Here is a 13,806-nt window from a genome sequence, read left to right as displayed (position 1 = left end):
GCAAATAACCTGCCGCTGAAACACAAAATACACACAGCGAACAGCGAGAAACGAAATAAAAAGCAGTAGAAACAAAAATATAAAAAAGTAAAATGGAAGAATGGACAAACAAGGAAACACAGGCTTTAATCGCCATATGGTCGGATAAACAGATCCAGCAGGATTTGGATGGCACGACTCGAAATAAAAAAGTTTTTGCCGTTCCGAGCAATTCAGTTTCCCTATGTTTCCCCTGTCGCGCGCTGATTTGTACACGGTTTCGCTGTTGTTTTCATGTCATTTTATGAAGCTCTTGAGGTAAACAAGCCATATATTTTAAAACATCATATGCCTTTTCGATGTTTTTTGTTTTTACAGATAATAAATTAAATTATTTAATTCGCTGGATAGAGATATTTCTTGATGAAAACGGTATAGTATTGCTTATAAGACTATATTATGCCTGACGATCTACTGTATTCACATGCAATAATGTACCTGAGTGATTTACAGACATTTCACATACATCTTTGCCTAAATATTAGGAGAAACATTATTTCCTGATAGACAGGAGAAACATAGGGAAACTGAATTGCCCGGAACACCGTAATACCTAGCCGCTTGGAAGAAATGGGGCACACACGAAACACCGAACAATCAAAATCAAAAAACATAATTAAATAATTTGTTTGCTTTCAAAAGACTGAATTAGCAGTAAGCTAATTCTTACTTTGGCTAAGCCGATCAAAGCAGTAAGTGTACCTACATAAACATAAATGATGTCAGCATTCATGCAATTTGGATATTACTGAATCTTATACTGTGATAGAAGCTGACATAACATGACATAACAATAAACAGCATTTTCCAGCCTAAACTCTTAGTTTTGTTTTTTTGTTTTTTTGTTTTTTAAATTATGATTTGAGCTGCGCGTTGTGGCGATGTCAGTCAGGGGCGGTCACTGATGATGTCATTTGGCGCCGGTACCATTTTTTACGCCAGTGGAAAACCGACACGAAAGAAGTACCACACTATCGGCACTTTATGGAAACACCCTAAGTTTGCCTGGCAGGTGACAGCCCCCCCCCCATTTGGCCGCTGCCAATTCCAGCTTCTCTGTGTCTCGGGGGGGCTGCGATCAGTCCACCAAGACTGAAGCGGAAGCTTGGCCTAAATGTCACTGCGGTGCAGGCTGACCACAGAGCGTTTTCCTGCCGCAGTCGTGCCGATTGTGACACTTCCTCATGTTTTTCTTGGTCTGCTTTGCAGACTGTTGGGGGGGGCGTCCTGCCCTCAAAACTGCCCATCTCCTCCTCTACGCCACGCCCCCCCCCAGCCCCTTATCTAATCGCACCAAGCTGCATGGCCACTCTTCTGCTGTGTAGGCCAGGTTCTTCGTCTCGAAGCGTCCGCTTCGGAAAGCAGCCTGGGCAGAAGCAGCCGCTGTTTACCGCGCGTCGTGCTTCACCTTATCCCCGAGGCCGGCCTTCGGCTGTGTCTCACAACCAGCTTTCCGGGTAATTCCATGGAAACGTACGTGTTCAGTGCTCCTTGCTGTCAATTTTTCCACAGAGCCGTTTCACCTCCAACTAAACAGTCAGTCAGTGTAAAAATGCTTTTAAATCAGGTTATCGGTTAGTAATTAGCAACAGTTCGGCTCTCATTTCTTTATTAAAGCATTAATGACTGATTTTTATGGAAATGTATTGGCAGTGTCTGGATGTAAAATGTGCTCTGGTTGTGATGTAATATAGTTAAGTATTTATCCTGACTAGGTTTGAGTTGTTCTGCTTGGCGTGTTCTGGGCAGCCGGCCCCTGGTTGTGACCTGTGACGTCACTTCCTTGGGCCAGGAAGGGACCTGTCTGTCATAAGACCTCTCCGCTACAGTCACACAGTGCCCCGATAATGGCATTACTCTCTTGTGGAGGGTGTCTGCCGCACTTCCTGGACCTTGAGATCCTGGAGCTGAGGGGGGGCGGGGCTACCTTCCCACCTCTTGTAAAATCCCCAGCCTCTGTCAAAACATTGTACTGCTGTGCCATCCCCATGCCTGCTGGGGGTGGGCTAGACTGAGGCAGCTCATTTAAATATCACGGACTTGCCCCCCCATGTGTTAACAGGAAGTGCGGAGCATGCAGGAGTGATGGCCTTAGGCTCCTGAAAGGATATCCTATTTCACAGGACATCCGTACCCCAACACTAACAAAGGGGCGCTTTAACATTTTCCAAACGTTTAAAAAACATTTTACAGATGTTAGCGTTGGGGCAGCTGGGTTCATGCTCACTGCCGCGTGGTGCCTTGTTGACAATTAATTTCTCGTTGTCTCTCTGTTCTTGGAGCCCGCAGATAATTTGCTGATACCAAAGGAGGGTGAGCTTTGAGGGGATAATTTGTTTGAAATTCTGTGTTTTGCCCTGAATGGGGAGGGGCTGTCATTCGGGTGACCTCCTCGCTGCCTGGGTTTGTTTGGTGTGGGGAGGGATGTTCTGGTTGTTTTGCTGGGACACGGATTTGAAGTTCTTTCCATGCCGGATATTTCTGTGCACGTATTAGTTTGAACCACATGCCATGATGTTCCCTGTGAGTTTGCGGGGGCGATGGGGAGTGTCACCATCCCCCATGAACCGACAGTGTGCTGGTCGCTGTCCCGGGTCTGGTGGGGGGGGGGGGGGGGGGAAGCACTTTGACTTCCTGCCAGTTCTGCTGAGCGATCGTGGCGTTTTCCTGACTCGCCTTGATTGCAAGTACCCCCCCCCCCCCCCCCCCATTATCTGGAGCGCTCTGGGAAAGCTGTCCTAGCGGTTTGGGTCCCAGAGGGGAAGGGTCTCTGCTGCACCAATCCCAGGGAGCTTTCTGGAAACTTATGTAGAAGATTATGCAGCATGGCGATGGTTTTAGTGTAGGGTGAGGTCTTACTCACCCGTGTTCTGAGTAAGACCGCTTTGGAGAAGTGACTCGTGCCCAAGGAATGAAGGCTGATTCTCCCCGTGTGGGGGATGAAAGCCCCTTTCCACAGTGACGCAGATGGGGGTAACCCCAGCCGGGCCTGACAGCACCGGACCCCCCCCTGTGATTCAGGACCCTTGCAGCACCCAGCTTCAGTAGGCTTTTACATTTTTTGTAATTTTTTTTTATTTTTGTGTTTTTTTTTTTGTTTTTTTTGTCAGGAAAATAAGCGTATCATTTGCTGTAAGTTATACTGGGTTGGCGGTTGGGGGCGTGCATCAGAATTTCCTTCATGATCTGTTAATTAATGAACCCCTCACTGAAACTCTTGTGTCCTTTCGCTCTGAGGGTGATGGTAATGGTTTTTGTTCCTAAAGGGTGGTGGTTTCAGTAATAGATGGCGGCCGGTGTCTCTTGCAGCCTGCTGTCTGCCGCCCATGTGCAGGCCTGCATCACACGTGTCACGCGTGTGAGGAAACCTCCTGTGACATGCTGTTACTCATCTGCCCACGCATGTGTGGGGGGAGGGGGGTCTTCTTACTCTCCTTTTATTCTGCCCCCCCCCCTCCCCACAGGGCAGGCTGGCATCTTTCTGATCTCCTCACTTCTGTGGATTTACTGACAGTAAATTAAAGAGACGTGCTGTGGGTTTCCTGAGGTGGGCTGTCCTGTCCCTCCCGGCTGGGTACTGGGGGCTCTGTAGGTTTCCAAATCATTTCCTGAACAGATTCTCCTCTCTGCTGGGAGGTGAATGTCGGTCGAGCCTTTCTTAGTGACTGCGGTTGGTACTGGAATGGGGCAAGATGTCTGCTTGGCCCTGAGGGGGGGGGGGACTGTATGTGAAAAGCTTGTGCCACCCCCCCTTCTCTTTGCATCACTTTTTCTCTCTGTCAGAATCTGTCTGCTTGGCTGCACTGCATGTAAATCAGTAAGTGTCACCCCACACATGAGCTTCAGAGCTCATTGTGGGCCCCCCTCCAACCAGATTTTTAAAGTCCCCCCCCCCCCCCCCAGCTCCAGCTGTTCGCAGCCTGCTGTGGTTGCACCGCCCCCAGAGTCGCTAGGCTCCGCCTCCTTCACCGGTGCGTCGTGGCCGATACCGAGTCAGGACACCCCAGTCATCTGCGTTTCCCAGCACGTGCTCCTCCCCCTTCCGGGCCCATGTGCCCCCCCCCTTTCTCACCACACCTCTGTAAACATGCGTCCGGCCCACCCTGCAGATGTGTCACTGGTTTCCGAGCCTGTACAGAGCGATCCAGATGTGCGGCCGGCTTCCCCGTCACCGTGGTGATGTTGGCGTCCGGCTCCTTACCGTAAAGCTGCTCTGGGCTGTGTTTGCATTTCTACCCACCGCCCTGCCAGATGGGAGGGGGGGGGGGCTTCCGTCACTAAGCGACTTTCAATGCCTGACAAATGGCTCGTCAGCTGTGAGGGATGAGGGACGGCTAAAATAAAGTCAGATAAAATAAAGGCCCCGTTGGCAGCTGGTTAGCGCTCTGCGTGTGGAAGGAAAGCGCCGCTTGTCGTGCTTCCAGGAAGAATAACACCAGGCCTTGCTGTCCCCTCCCCCCCCCTCATGTGTCCCTGTTACATAACACTGCCACCGCTGCGTCTCCCCTGCCGACGGTCGCCAGTCCGTGCCGGTCGGGGCAGTGTAACCAGAGCTGGGGGGGGGGGGATTTGTGCTGGCTTAGAGCGTGTGTGGGGGTGGTTTGAGTGTGATGGTGGTGGTGTGAGCGGCAGGACCCAGTACAATTTGGCTGGTGCAGGGAGGCTGTGCCAGAGACAGGGTGCGTTACGGCTTCCCCCACTGACACCCCCGCCATCACCCCCTTGTGTCATGAGGAGCGGGACTCCTCGACCTCCCCCCCCCCCCGTCCAAAACTGCCTGTCCCTTTGGGTTTCAGTCAGTGACACTCTGAGGAAGAGTCCTTGGGGCTCGTCCGCAACACGGAGCGAGTCCATCCGCCGGGGCGGCGACGTTAGGAATGCGGCAGGGCCACGTGACGGACGCTGTGATTAGACCGTGATGCCGGGAAGCCGCGCGCAGCACCCGGGCCAGGCTACCAGCCGATTGGAGCTCGCCGGGAGATAATGAGCTCGTTAGAGCAAGGCGGGGGCAGCGCGCAGGCTGAGCGGGGGAGGATGGCAGATCGGCTGGTGCATGTGGACGTGGAAGCTAGTTAAGGGTGCCTCCTATCCGGGTTTGAGGGTGGGTCTGCATTAAATACTTTTAGATTAATAATACTGTAATAATAACTTGCATTTTCTTTACTGGTTTACTGCTGTCATATATTTGATTACTGTAGATCCTTATATAAATAAACAAAAACTCATTTGCTAGATGCAGGGACACTGCTGATGTCCTTGAAGCCTCCATGACTCCTCTGTAGCCTCCTTGACCCCCCCCCCCCCCCACACTTTCCACAGCCCACACTTCCAATGATGGCAGCTTTGCCTCTGCCTTGCCCACGAATCTTGTTTTCTCAAGAAGCACTCGAGGTCAGCCAGCGAACTGAGGGGCAGGTGTGCCAGCTCGTGCGGCCTGGGCCGGCCAGGGGGGCAGCTTCATGCCCGGCTTTCCTGGAAGTCCCGTCACTCTCTGCCGTTTAGGAACATCTCGACCCAAAGCGTGCTCTTTTTAATTTTTAATTTTTTTTTTCTGCACGAGGAAAATCTGGAGTCATCATGACTGCGCTGAAGCCTCCGTTGCCGGTGTGTTCGGAAAACACACGCATGCGAGGCGGCTCGTGTGAGTCTGAGTTTCCATCGCGGGCGAGAGGTCTTTCTGTCTCTCTGTCTCTTTGTCTCTCTCTCTCGTCGTGAACCAAAGCAGCTAAACCAAAACCGAAATCTGCTGTCATGCAGAACCTCGCCTACCTCTTCTGTTGTGGCATAGATGGTGCAAAAGCAGAGGCAGCTTTAAGCTTCATTTATGATATTACTACACAACTCATGCCTTTATTTGCACGGTGGGGCTGGAAGATTGGCAGCAAGGTGCAGGTGTGCTTCACTCGATAAGTGGTTGTCGCTAACGTTGTTTAAATGTTGGGTGTCTGCTGGATTTCATCTCTCTTTTTTGCTGTGTTGCTGAGTTCTGCCTGGTCTCACATCCTTCTCTTGTGCTCCTCTGAGTGGTTACCTCTGGTTAAAGGCTGCACTTTCACCAGTTCACTTGTAGGGCAGCAAGGTGACCAAATGACCTCTCGCGCCCTTTGCCTCCCTTGAACTGCAATTGTCTCTCGAAGGAGTATTTCTTTCCCTGCAACGACTGCCGTGAACTTTCCAGTGAATAGATCACCGTGCCCCCCTTAACTCTCGGGCAGACCGAGTTCTGCTGACCCTAACGTGAGATTGACCGTAGAATTGTTCCCTCATCTCTCATTTAAATAATATGACTGGCAGGACTGCTCCACGGTCGCCTTGAAGCACAGAGCGAAGCAGGAGAACAGAACCACCTTCTGGTTGGCTTGTGATGCACTTGGTATATAAACCCTGGTGTCCAGCCCCCAATTTCACTATGTTTTGTGTTTTGCACTTTACTGTACAAACCCTCTCCTTGTTACTTTGTATGTTGTCTTGGGGTGTTTGGTGCCACTGTATACAGATGTTATTGCAATAAAGACCACTTGACTTGACTAAACGTCGTTGAATAAGAAACGTCGAGCTGATCGGGGAATGTGGAAAATAGGCTAAGGGTGTTTCCAGAGCCTCTTCTATCTCCCTTCTCTCTCCCTCTTCAATCTTGATCCCTCTCTCCCTCCCTCTCTTTTTCTGTCTCTTTCTGTACTTGAAAAGGGGTAGTTGAACGCAGAGCATCCATTGGGACACATGAGGTCCGATTGGTTTGCCTTTGGCATTTCCTGTCCAATTAGATGAGCCCTTGGACCTGGCAGCATGGGCCACGTAGCTTTGGGCCGGTATTAGCAAGACCGATGTCATTGTGTCCTTTCAGGGCCCATAACAAGAACAAAACACTAATTTTGTTAGTGTTTCTTACCGAATGCGGTTGGCTACTTTGTTCCCTTACTGGGGAAATGCAAAAAACAGTCAATATTGTTAAAATTATTAACTTCAAAATTTTAAGCAGAGGCTTCTATAATAACGTTATAATAATGTTTTTCTTCGGGAGTCCCCGAGCCTGCTGGTTGTCTTGGCAGCGCAGTCGTGTTCATGCCGACATAGCAGCTCCTCAGACGTTTCTGCTCATCGTTGAACATGGGGCGCGACTTCAGCTGACGCGCTGCGATTTTCGCAGTAACTGCTGTACTCCGCGTCGTCGCCCGAGTTTCACGGCCCCCACCCTCCTGTTGCTCTTGGGTCCTTTGAGGGCAGTTCTGTTTTCACACTAAGGTTGCGTTCCCCTTGTGCCGAAGATTGGTCCAGATTTTTAAATTCATTTGTGGTTGTTTCATTTGCGTTGCCTCATCCAGCCCTCCAAGCCCTGACCTGTGATCTTTTAACTTAGCATGTTCTCAGTGCTCTTCTTTGAACTTCTCTTTGATCTGAATAGATCTTTTGTCCGATTCTTATGATGCCTTTTTGTGATGTATTGTATAGCTCTTGCTGCTATGCTAACTGGCCCCTCATTGGAAGCTCAGCCTAGCTGCACTTAAGCCTGGCTGGCTCCTCGACGGATTCTGATGTGCCGCATGCATGATGTGTGCGTGATGTGCCGCATGCGTGATGTGCCGCATGCGTGATGTGCCGCATGCGTGATGTGTGCGTGATGTGCCGCATGCATGATGTGTGCGTGATGTGCCGCGTGCGTGATGTGCTGCATGCATGATGTGCCGCATGCGTGATTTGGCTGCTGTGTCGCTTTGCACAAAAGCTTCTGCTAAATAAGTAATTGTAATGTTTTAAATTTGAACCGTTGGAGGCTAACTGGAGGCTAACAATGAATGAGTGCATGACGTGGGTATAAAAGATGCCATTTAAGGCAAAAAAGTCACCGTGTGTCAAGTGAGCCTGTTCAAAGACGATATGAAATTAACATGCGTTCATGGCTAATAAGAGAATTATGGGAAATGTTCTGTTTTGTGTGTTTGGACAAGCAGCTGTGCAGTTGAAGTTGACTGTCAGGGGAGTCTGTTAGCCAGGGCGCTTAGCATCCTACGCTAACGCTGACTGCTTAATCTTCCAAGTTCTGGGCGCCAAGGCCAGAACCGTGACTCGGAAAGCTCAGGCCAGGGTGGATACTGTAGGGGACTCAAAGTCCAGATAGAAGCACCATTCTAGTTGATATTACTTCTGTTTTGGTAGCGGTTGTTCTGTCACATTAGAAGTAAGTAAATGGAGAAATGAAGCCTGACCCCAGCAGACATGTATTTATGGCATTATGAAAGAATTGGATTGAATTTTATGGGGCTTCTTAAGTAGCCCTGGAGAGCCATCTGGGCTGATTGGCAATCGGGGCCTGGTTAATGTTAGGGAGAGGCTCGTGTTTGAAGCGGGGTGGCCATTGTGTATATTACATAACTGGAACTTGAAGGTGGAGGTGTGGAGGACCTGTCAGAGCTGGGCTTGGATTTTCTTTGAGGATAGTGCAGCACCCCCTGGAGGCTTGGTCCCACATTGCAGCTGGCGCCACGCATTCCGAGTGGGCTGCGACTGTCGAGGTGAGCGAGGCCCTCACGTTCAGCACGGCGGTGCGATTCTCGTAATCGCCCGCAGCACAGCGTGTGGCTCGTGCGTGGGTGCTGATTGGCCAGGCAGCCCTGAAACTGAGCGGCACGCTTTTTTCCTGCCGTTTTTGTCGAAGTCAGGCGCCCAGAAATGCGTGAAGCCAAAGGAGCCTGCACGGTAATTAGGGGGGAAAAGTGTTAGTCATTCAATTGTTTTTATATTCCGGCACTAATTGTCGTATGTTAATGTGTAACCGACGCGCTGCTGAGAATCTGAAAGTAATTAATCTAGTTAACGTGACCAAAGTCCAAAGCACTGAACTCAGAATCTTCTGGAACGTCCTGCATTTCCTCAAAGTTACAGCCCGCTTATGTTTTCCAGCGACGCTGGGATAAAGGTCGTGTTTATTTTTATCCGCGCCAGCGCACGTTCCCGCTCTAAAGGGGCGTGGAGGGTGGAGCGGCGTCTGACGGGGTCTGCCCGCACTGCCGGCAGTGGCACGGTCGGGATCACATGCGTCTTCCTCTACGACGTGCTCACGGTGGCCCCTGCCTTAGGATAATTTTACTTTTTTTTAGCTTCCCGCAACGTGTATTTCATCACCATCCACATGACAGTCAGCTAGAAACATTTATTTGCGTCAGCATTAGCGTGGTTCAGCGTTTAGATTTTTTCCGGTGGAAGCCGGATTTTATTTGTCAGAGGTTATAGGGTGATGTGGGTCAGCACACTTTGCCTGTGATCGGGTGGTCACTGGTTTAAATCCCAGGGTCTGCAGAGTGATTTCACCAATTCACCGTTGGTGTTTAAACCCACAGATCATCACTGAAACTGGCATTCACCTCCGTCTCCTTGTTAGTTTAATAGACCGCTTCCATCTCTATTGAGTATCGATTTCTGAGTAAAGAGCCACCCCCCCCCCCCCCGCTTCAAGGACGAGTGCCTATGTGAGCATTGAGCGCTTCTCAATCCACTTCACTGCCGGCTAATGGGCAGCCTTCTTCCTGGTGGTGCCCCCCCCCCCCACCACCATGAAATGTTTTCTGCTGAGTGAATAATTCTTGGGAGCAGTAGCAGAGACACGATCAAAAGGAGGAAGTTGTTTTTTTTTTTTTTAAAAACCTCACCCTTTGGTTTGTGGCCGGGGGGGGGGGGTATTTATGGCAGTAGTGTTGGGGGGGGGGTGGTTTAATAAGTTTGGGGTTTAATAACACCCTCCCCCCGCACAATGGAAATAAGACTTGCTGAGCCGACGTTTCTAAAACCCTCCCAGCACATCCGCCCATCTGCCATCGCCCCACAGCGCCCCCTCCAGGAATGACAGTGCGTTCACCACGGGACGGTGGCTCTGGGTCTCTCTCTCTCATAGGGATCTTCTGCCGTCTTTTAAATTGACATGTGTCCAGAAGCCTGCATGAGCTCCAGCCCCCCGGCCAGAGCTGGAGTCCGACGGGGCAGACCGTCGAGAGGAGTTCTGCTCGGGGTGGGGGGGGGGGACCTATTGCTGTGCTGGCTGCCTGTGCGGCTGTGTGCTGGTCCCATGGCAGGGCGCTAATGGAAGACTTCAATGAGACAGCTGCGCCCACCCCCCCCACCCCACACACACACACAGTTGCTGTTAATCAGGTCAAGGTGAAAGCCCCCCCCCTCCTAGATTGGTGCTCCATGGAAAGGTCTGACAGGTTTCTGATCCAGGCACCTACCTGGGAGATGTGTCCATGGAGACTCACCCCCAGCAGTGACCCACGGGGTCAAGCAGATAACCTGTTGCGTGTGAGAGCTGTAGGGGGGGGGGAGGAGGTTGATCCCCTTTCTGTTAGATTAATGCTGAGACTTTGTAATGTTGCATGGGGCTGTTCGACTGATAGGTCTCTCTCCACTGCCATACTGCTGATGTCTGGGGGAGGGGGTTTATAACAGCATTATAAACCCCCTCCCCCAGACATCAGGGAGGACGGCATTATAAACCCCCTCCCCCAGACATCAGGGGGTGTATAATGCCGTCACACACACACACACACACGTACACGTGCTGTTTATGAGACTGCAATGTCCCTCCAGCCTGTCGCTGTCATTGAAGCTACGATGAACATTAGTTGTTTTCATGTTAATCTATCTGGAACATTCTCCTGAATGAAGGTGCCAAGGACAGACCCTTTGACTGAGACGGACATGCTGAGCTATCTGCAAGGGCACCTTTCGCTTACACTAAAGCTGTCTGCCGTGCGTGTCTGAGTGTGACGCGGCTGAAGTAGGTCTTAGCTCACATCCACGTCAGTCTGCTGCCCTGATATCTGTTGCCTCATCTTCCTGCGCTTCTATGGGATACTAACCTGCTTTGGGCCATCGCCTGCTTTCACGGGCCTGCCTGGTATTTGAAGGAGTCTGCCTGTTTGTGGATGCGTTACATCCTCCTTAGGAGGTACACAGGTCCCCGGCAGAGCTCATTCGGTGTCGTCGTACTGCTTGAAAAAGAATAAACATGCTATAAAAGCCCTACTTGAAGGCGGTGGGCTTAGTTTCCGTAGCCTGGCTTCCCGGAGCCTGAGAGACAGATACTGAGCGCGCTCAGTAAGCACATTCACCTCTCGCTGATAAGGGCAGAGAGCGGCCAGAAGATTTGCATAAGTTATGTGCAGCTGTTCACCACGATTTGTTCTTTTCCTGCCCCTTGTTCGTTTTGAGGGGGGGGACGGGACGGTGGTATCTGCACCCCCCTTTATGTCTGACCTCTGCTATCAGCTAGGACAGCCAGGATTCAGCATATAAAGATTCTCTTTTTTTCTCATTTTAACCTGAATGGTGCCTAAGTCAGTGGTCTAACAGAAAGACCTCTTGGGATCTAACCTAGTGACCAGTGAAAACATTGCCTTTTCTTTTTCCACTCTATTGTAGATTAAATATGGAATATTGTGCCACAGAGAGTCTCTTTTATGTGCCTGCGATTGCCTTCATTAACAGTTTTTCGTGTTTCTCTTCCTCTGTGACGGGAAACGGCGGCTGTCACTAACCTTGCCGTCTATGTGGGGCGATTAGCTATCGAGATGCTCCCTTTGATGGCCCTGTCCCCCTTCGCAAGTGGCCGCTTGCTGACGGTAATCCTCCTGCGCCCAGCCGCTTGATGCGCGGCTGCCACGTGCCCAATGGGGCTTTGGACCCGCTGCCTGGCCAGCTGGCTGTGTTTACCGCCCCCGTTGCGCGTGGTTCCCCCGGACGCCTGGCGCCATCTGTGCCCGTGCCCTGCCCTGGGTGTACTGCCTGCTCCAGAGAGCAGCAGCCCCCCCCCCCACCCCAGCACGGCCAGCTGGTCCACTACCACTGCTGCCTCACCCCCAAGGCTCATGTTAGCCTCCCTGATGGCTGGTGAACCAGCTTTGCCAGCTCGGGGCATAAAATCGCCCAGTAACGCCGTATGGTTTGGGGACGAGTGACGCGAAGCTCATCGTGGGCACCACCAGGCCTCCTGTGCACATCAGAGGAAGATGACAAACGGGGCCCCCCACCCTCCTGTGGGCTTGCGATGACTGCCTGTCCTGCCTCTTGATTAATGTGGCTGGGGGGGGTGGAAGTCTTGCTGGTCCAGCAGGTGGTCCTGTGGATTCATTGTACAAATCCAGTTAAACCACTGTTTTATCTTTGGGTAGGAAAGGGACCGAAAGTCCCTTTTGTACCAGCAGATAAAGGTCAGACTGAAGGCTGTGTAGGTTGCTTTGACTAAAAGTACCTACTAGGCAAGAAGTAATCATATTGTGCTCTGTGATTTCATTATATCAAAAGAGCTGCCTCTGTGTTCAGCGTGAGATTATGGAAGTTCTCTGGAGGGCTCGGATCTTTGGCCAGTCACATCGTGAATGGATGCAGTATTAGGAACATTAATAATAAAATAAAATATTTGAAAGACTAACAACTGTTTAGAGTACAGTTTCACAAATACAACCAAAAAAAAACGTCCCTGTGATGAAACGTAGTTTTGTATCAGACAAACTCGTTTTATCTTCGTTAGGCATGTGCTTTGTCTTCACGCTCTGCACGCGCAGCGAATTCGCCTCTGTGACGCGCGAATTCATAATAAAAGATAAGGAACGCGCTTTTTTTTTTTTTTGTCTGTACCAGCAGATTGATTGTTTGTTTGTTGGGGGGGGCTCTGCCGGGGGATACCCCCCGTACTCCCTATTTCTGATGCCATTCCATGTCGGGATCTAGTGCTCACTTTGCGCATTCATACCGCGAGCATCTATTCAGGAAGGTACGTTTCCCCGGAAACCAAGGAACCCACAAGTCAACGGGCGATGTTGCCGAGAGCCGTGGGGGGGTGAGGGCTGTGCTGTGTGCAAGGTGGAAAGTCACGTCCTCAATGTCACCCCCCCGCTGCCACTGAACGCTGGGTCCCAAGCCGTGCTGATCCCATTCCCTAAACGCCGTTTCTCTCTCCTCCCTCTCCACAGGCGGAACCTCACCAAACTGTCCCTGATCTTCAGCCACATGCTGGCCGAGATCAAGGCTATCTTCCCCGGCGGCCAATTCCAGGGCGACACCTTCCGGATCACCAAAGCCGATGCCGCAGAGTTCTGGAGGAGGTTCTTCGGTGAAAAGTACGCCCCCGCACCCTTTCTGCAGCGTTTGGTTATTTCTGTCCTCTCTGAAGTCTTTGGTTATGTCTGCTGTCCTCTGTAGCAGACAGATGACACCCACAACGCTGTTTTGAGCCTCATACCCCCTGTATGAGGTCGTATGGCCTGTTAATAAAAGCTGTGTCACCTCCGGTAGGTGCTGCGAGCTCACAGCCCCCCCCCCCCCCCTCCATTGCAAGCAGGTCTTTGTTGGGCATGACAGATGCTGCCCGCAGCCTGCTTTTGGGGAGTGGGGGAAGTTCAGCGCTCAGTGCCCCGTGAAATGCGCCTGTTTATTTTTCTTTTGAGTGCTTTCTGCGGGTGATTATCATATATTACACGCCGGTCCTCGTTTTATAAATTTAATCAAGTTGGGCATTAAAGCCGTCAAATAGCCGCTCGAGGTCAGGCCATGGTGCGTATGGAGGGGGCACCGTTATCAGGAACACAGTTTGCATACAGCTGCCCGGCGGATTTGCCTGAAAGGGCAGGTCTGGGCCTGGGTGTGCTCCCCCCCCCACTCTAGGGCACATCTCTCTTACTGTAACTGTGCTGTTGTTGCCTGGAAACCTTTTTGCATTTGCAGCTAAATTTAAAATATAATGGTAAGATGGCAGAGCTACTTGTTTCTATCGTCCCC

The 13,806-nt window shown here is 51.1% G+C and overlaps 1 protein-coding gene across 3 annotated transcripts in view; it reads left to right on the top strand.

Moving 5' to 3' along the window:
- Positions 1-13,806, top strand: part of cblb (Cbl proto-oncogene B, E3 ubiquitin protein ligase) — a 42,118-nt gene that overhangs the window by 8,031 nt on the left and 20,281 nt on the right. For all 3 annotated transcript variants that reach the window (XM_072713703.1, XM_072713702.1, XM_072713704.1), the window contains exon 3: positions 13,002-13,148. In XM_072713703.1, the coding sequence (XP_072569804.1) occupies positions 13,002-13,148 (147 nt within the window). The remainder of the gene's footprint in view (positions 1-13,001; positions 13,149-13,806) is intronic.

The sequence above is a fragment of the Paramormyrops kingsleyae genome, chromosome 6 (genome assembly GCF_048594095.1).
Source record: "Paramormyrops kingsleyae isolate MSU_618 chromosome 6, PKINGS_0.4, whole genome shotgun sequence".
NCBI classification, from domain to species: Eukaryota; Metazoa; Chordata; class Actinopteri; order Osteoglossiformes; family Mormyridae; genus Paramormyrops; species Paramormyrops kingsleyae.
Note: the sequence above shows the minus strand (reverse complement) of the source record. Positions and strands in the feature narration are given on the sequence as shown.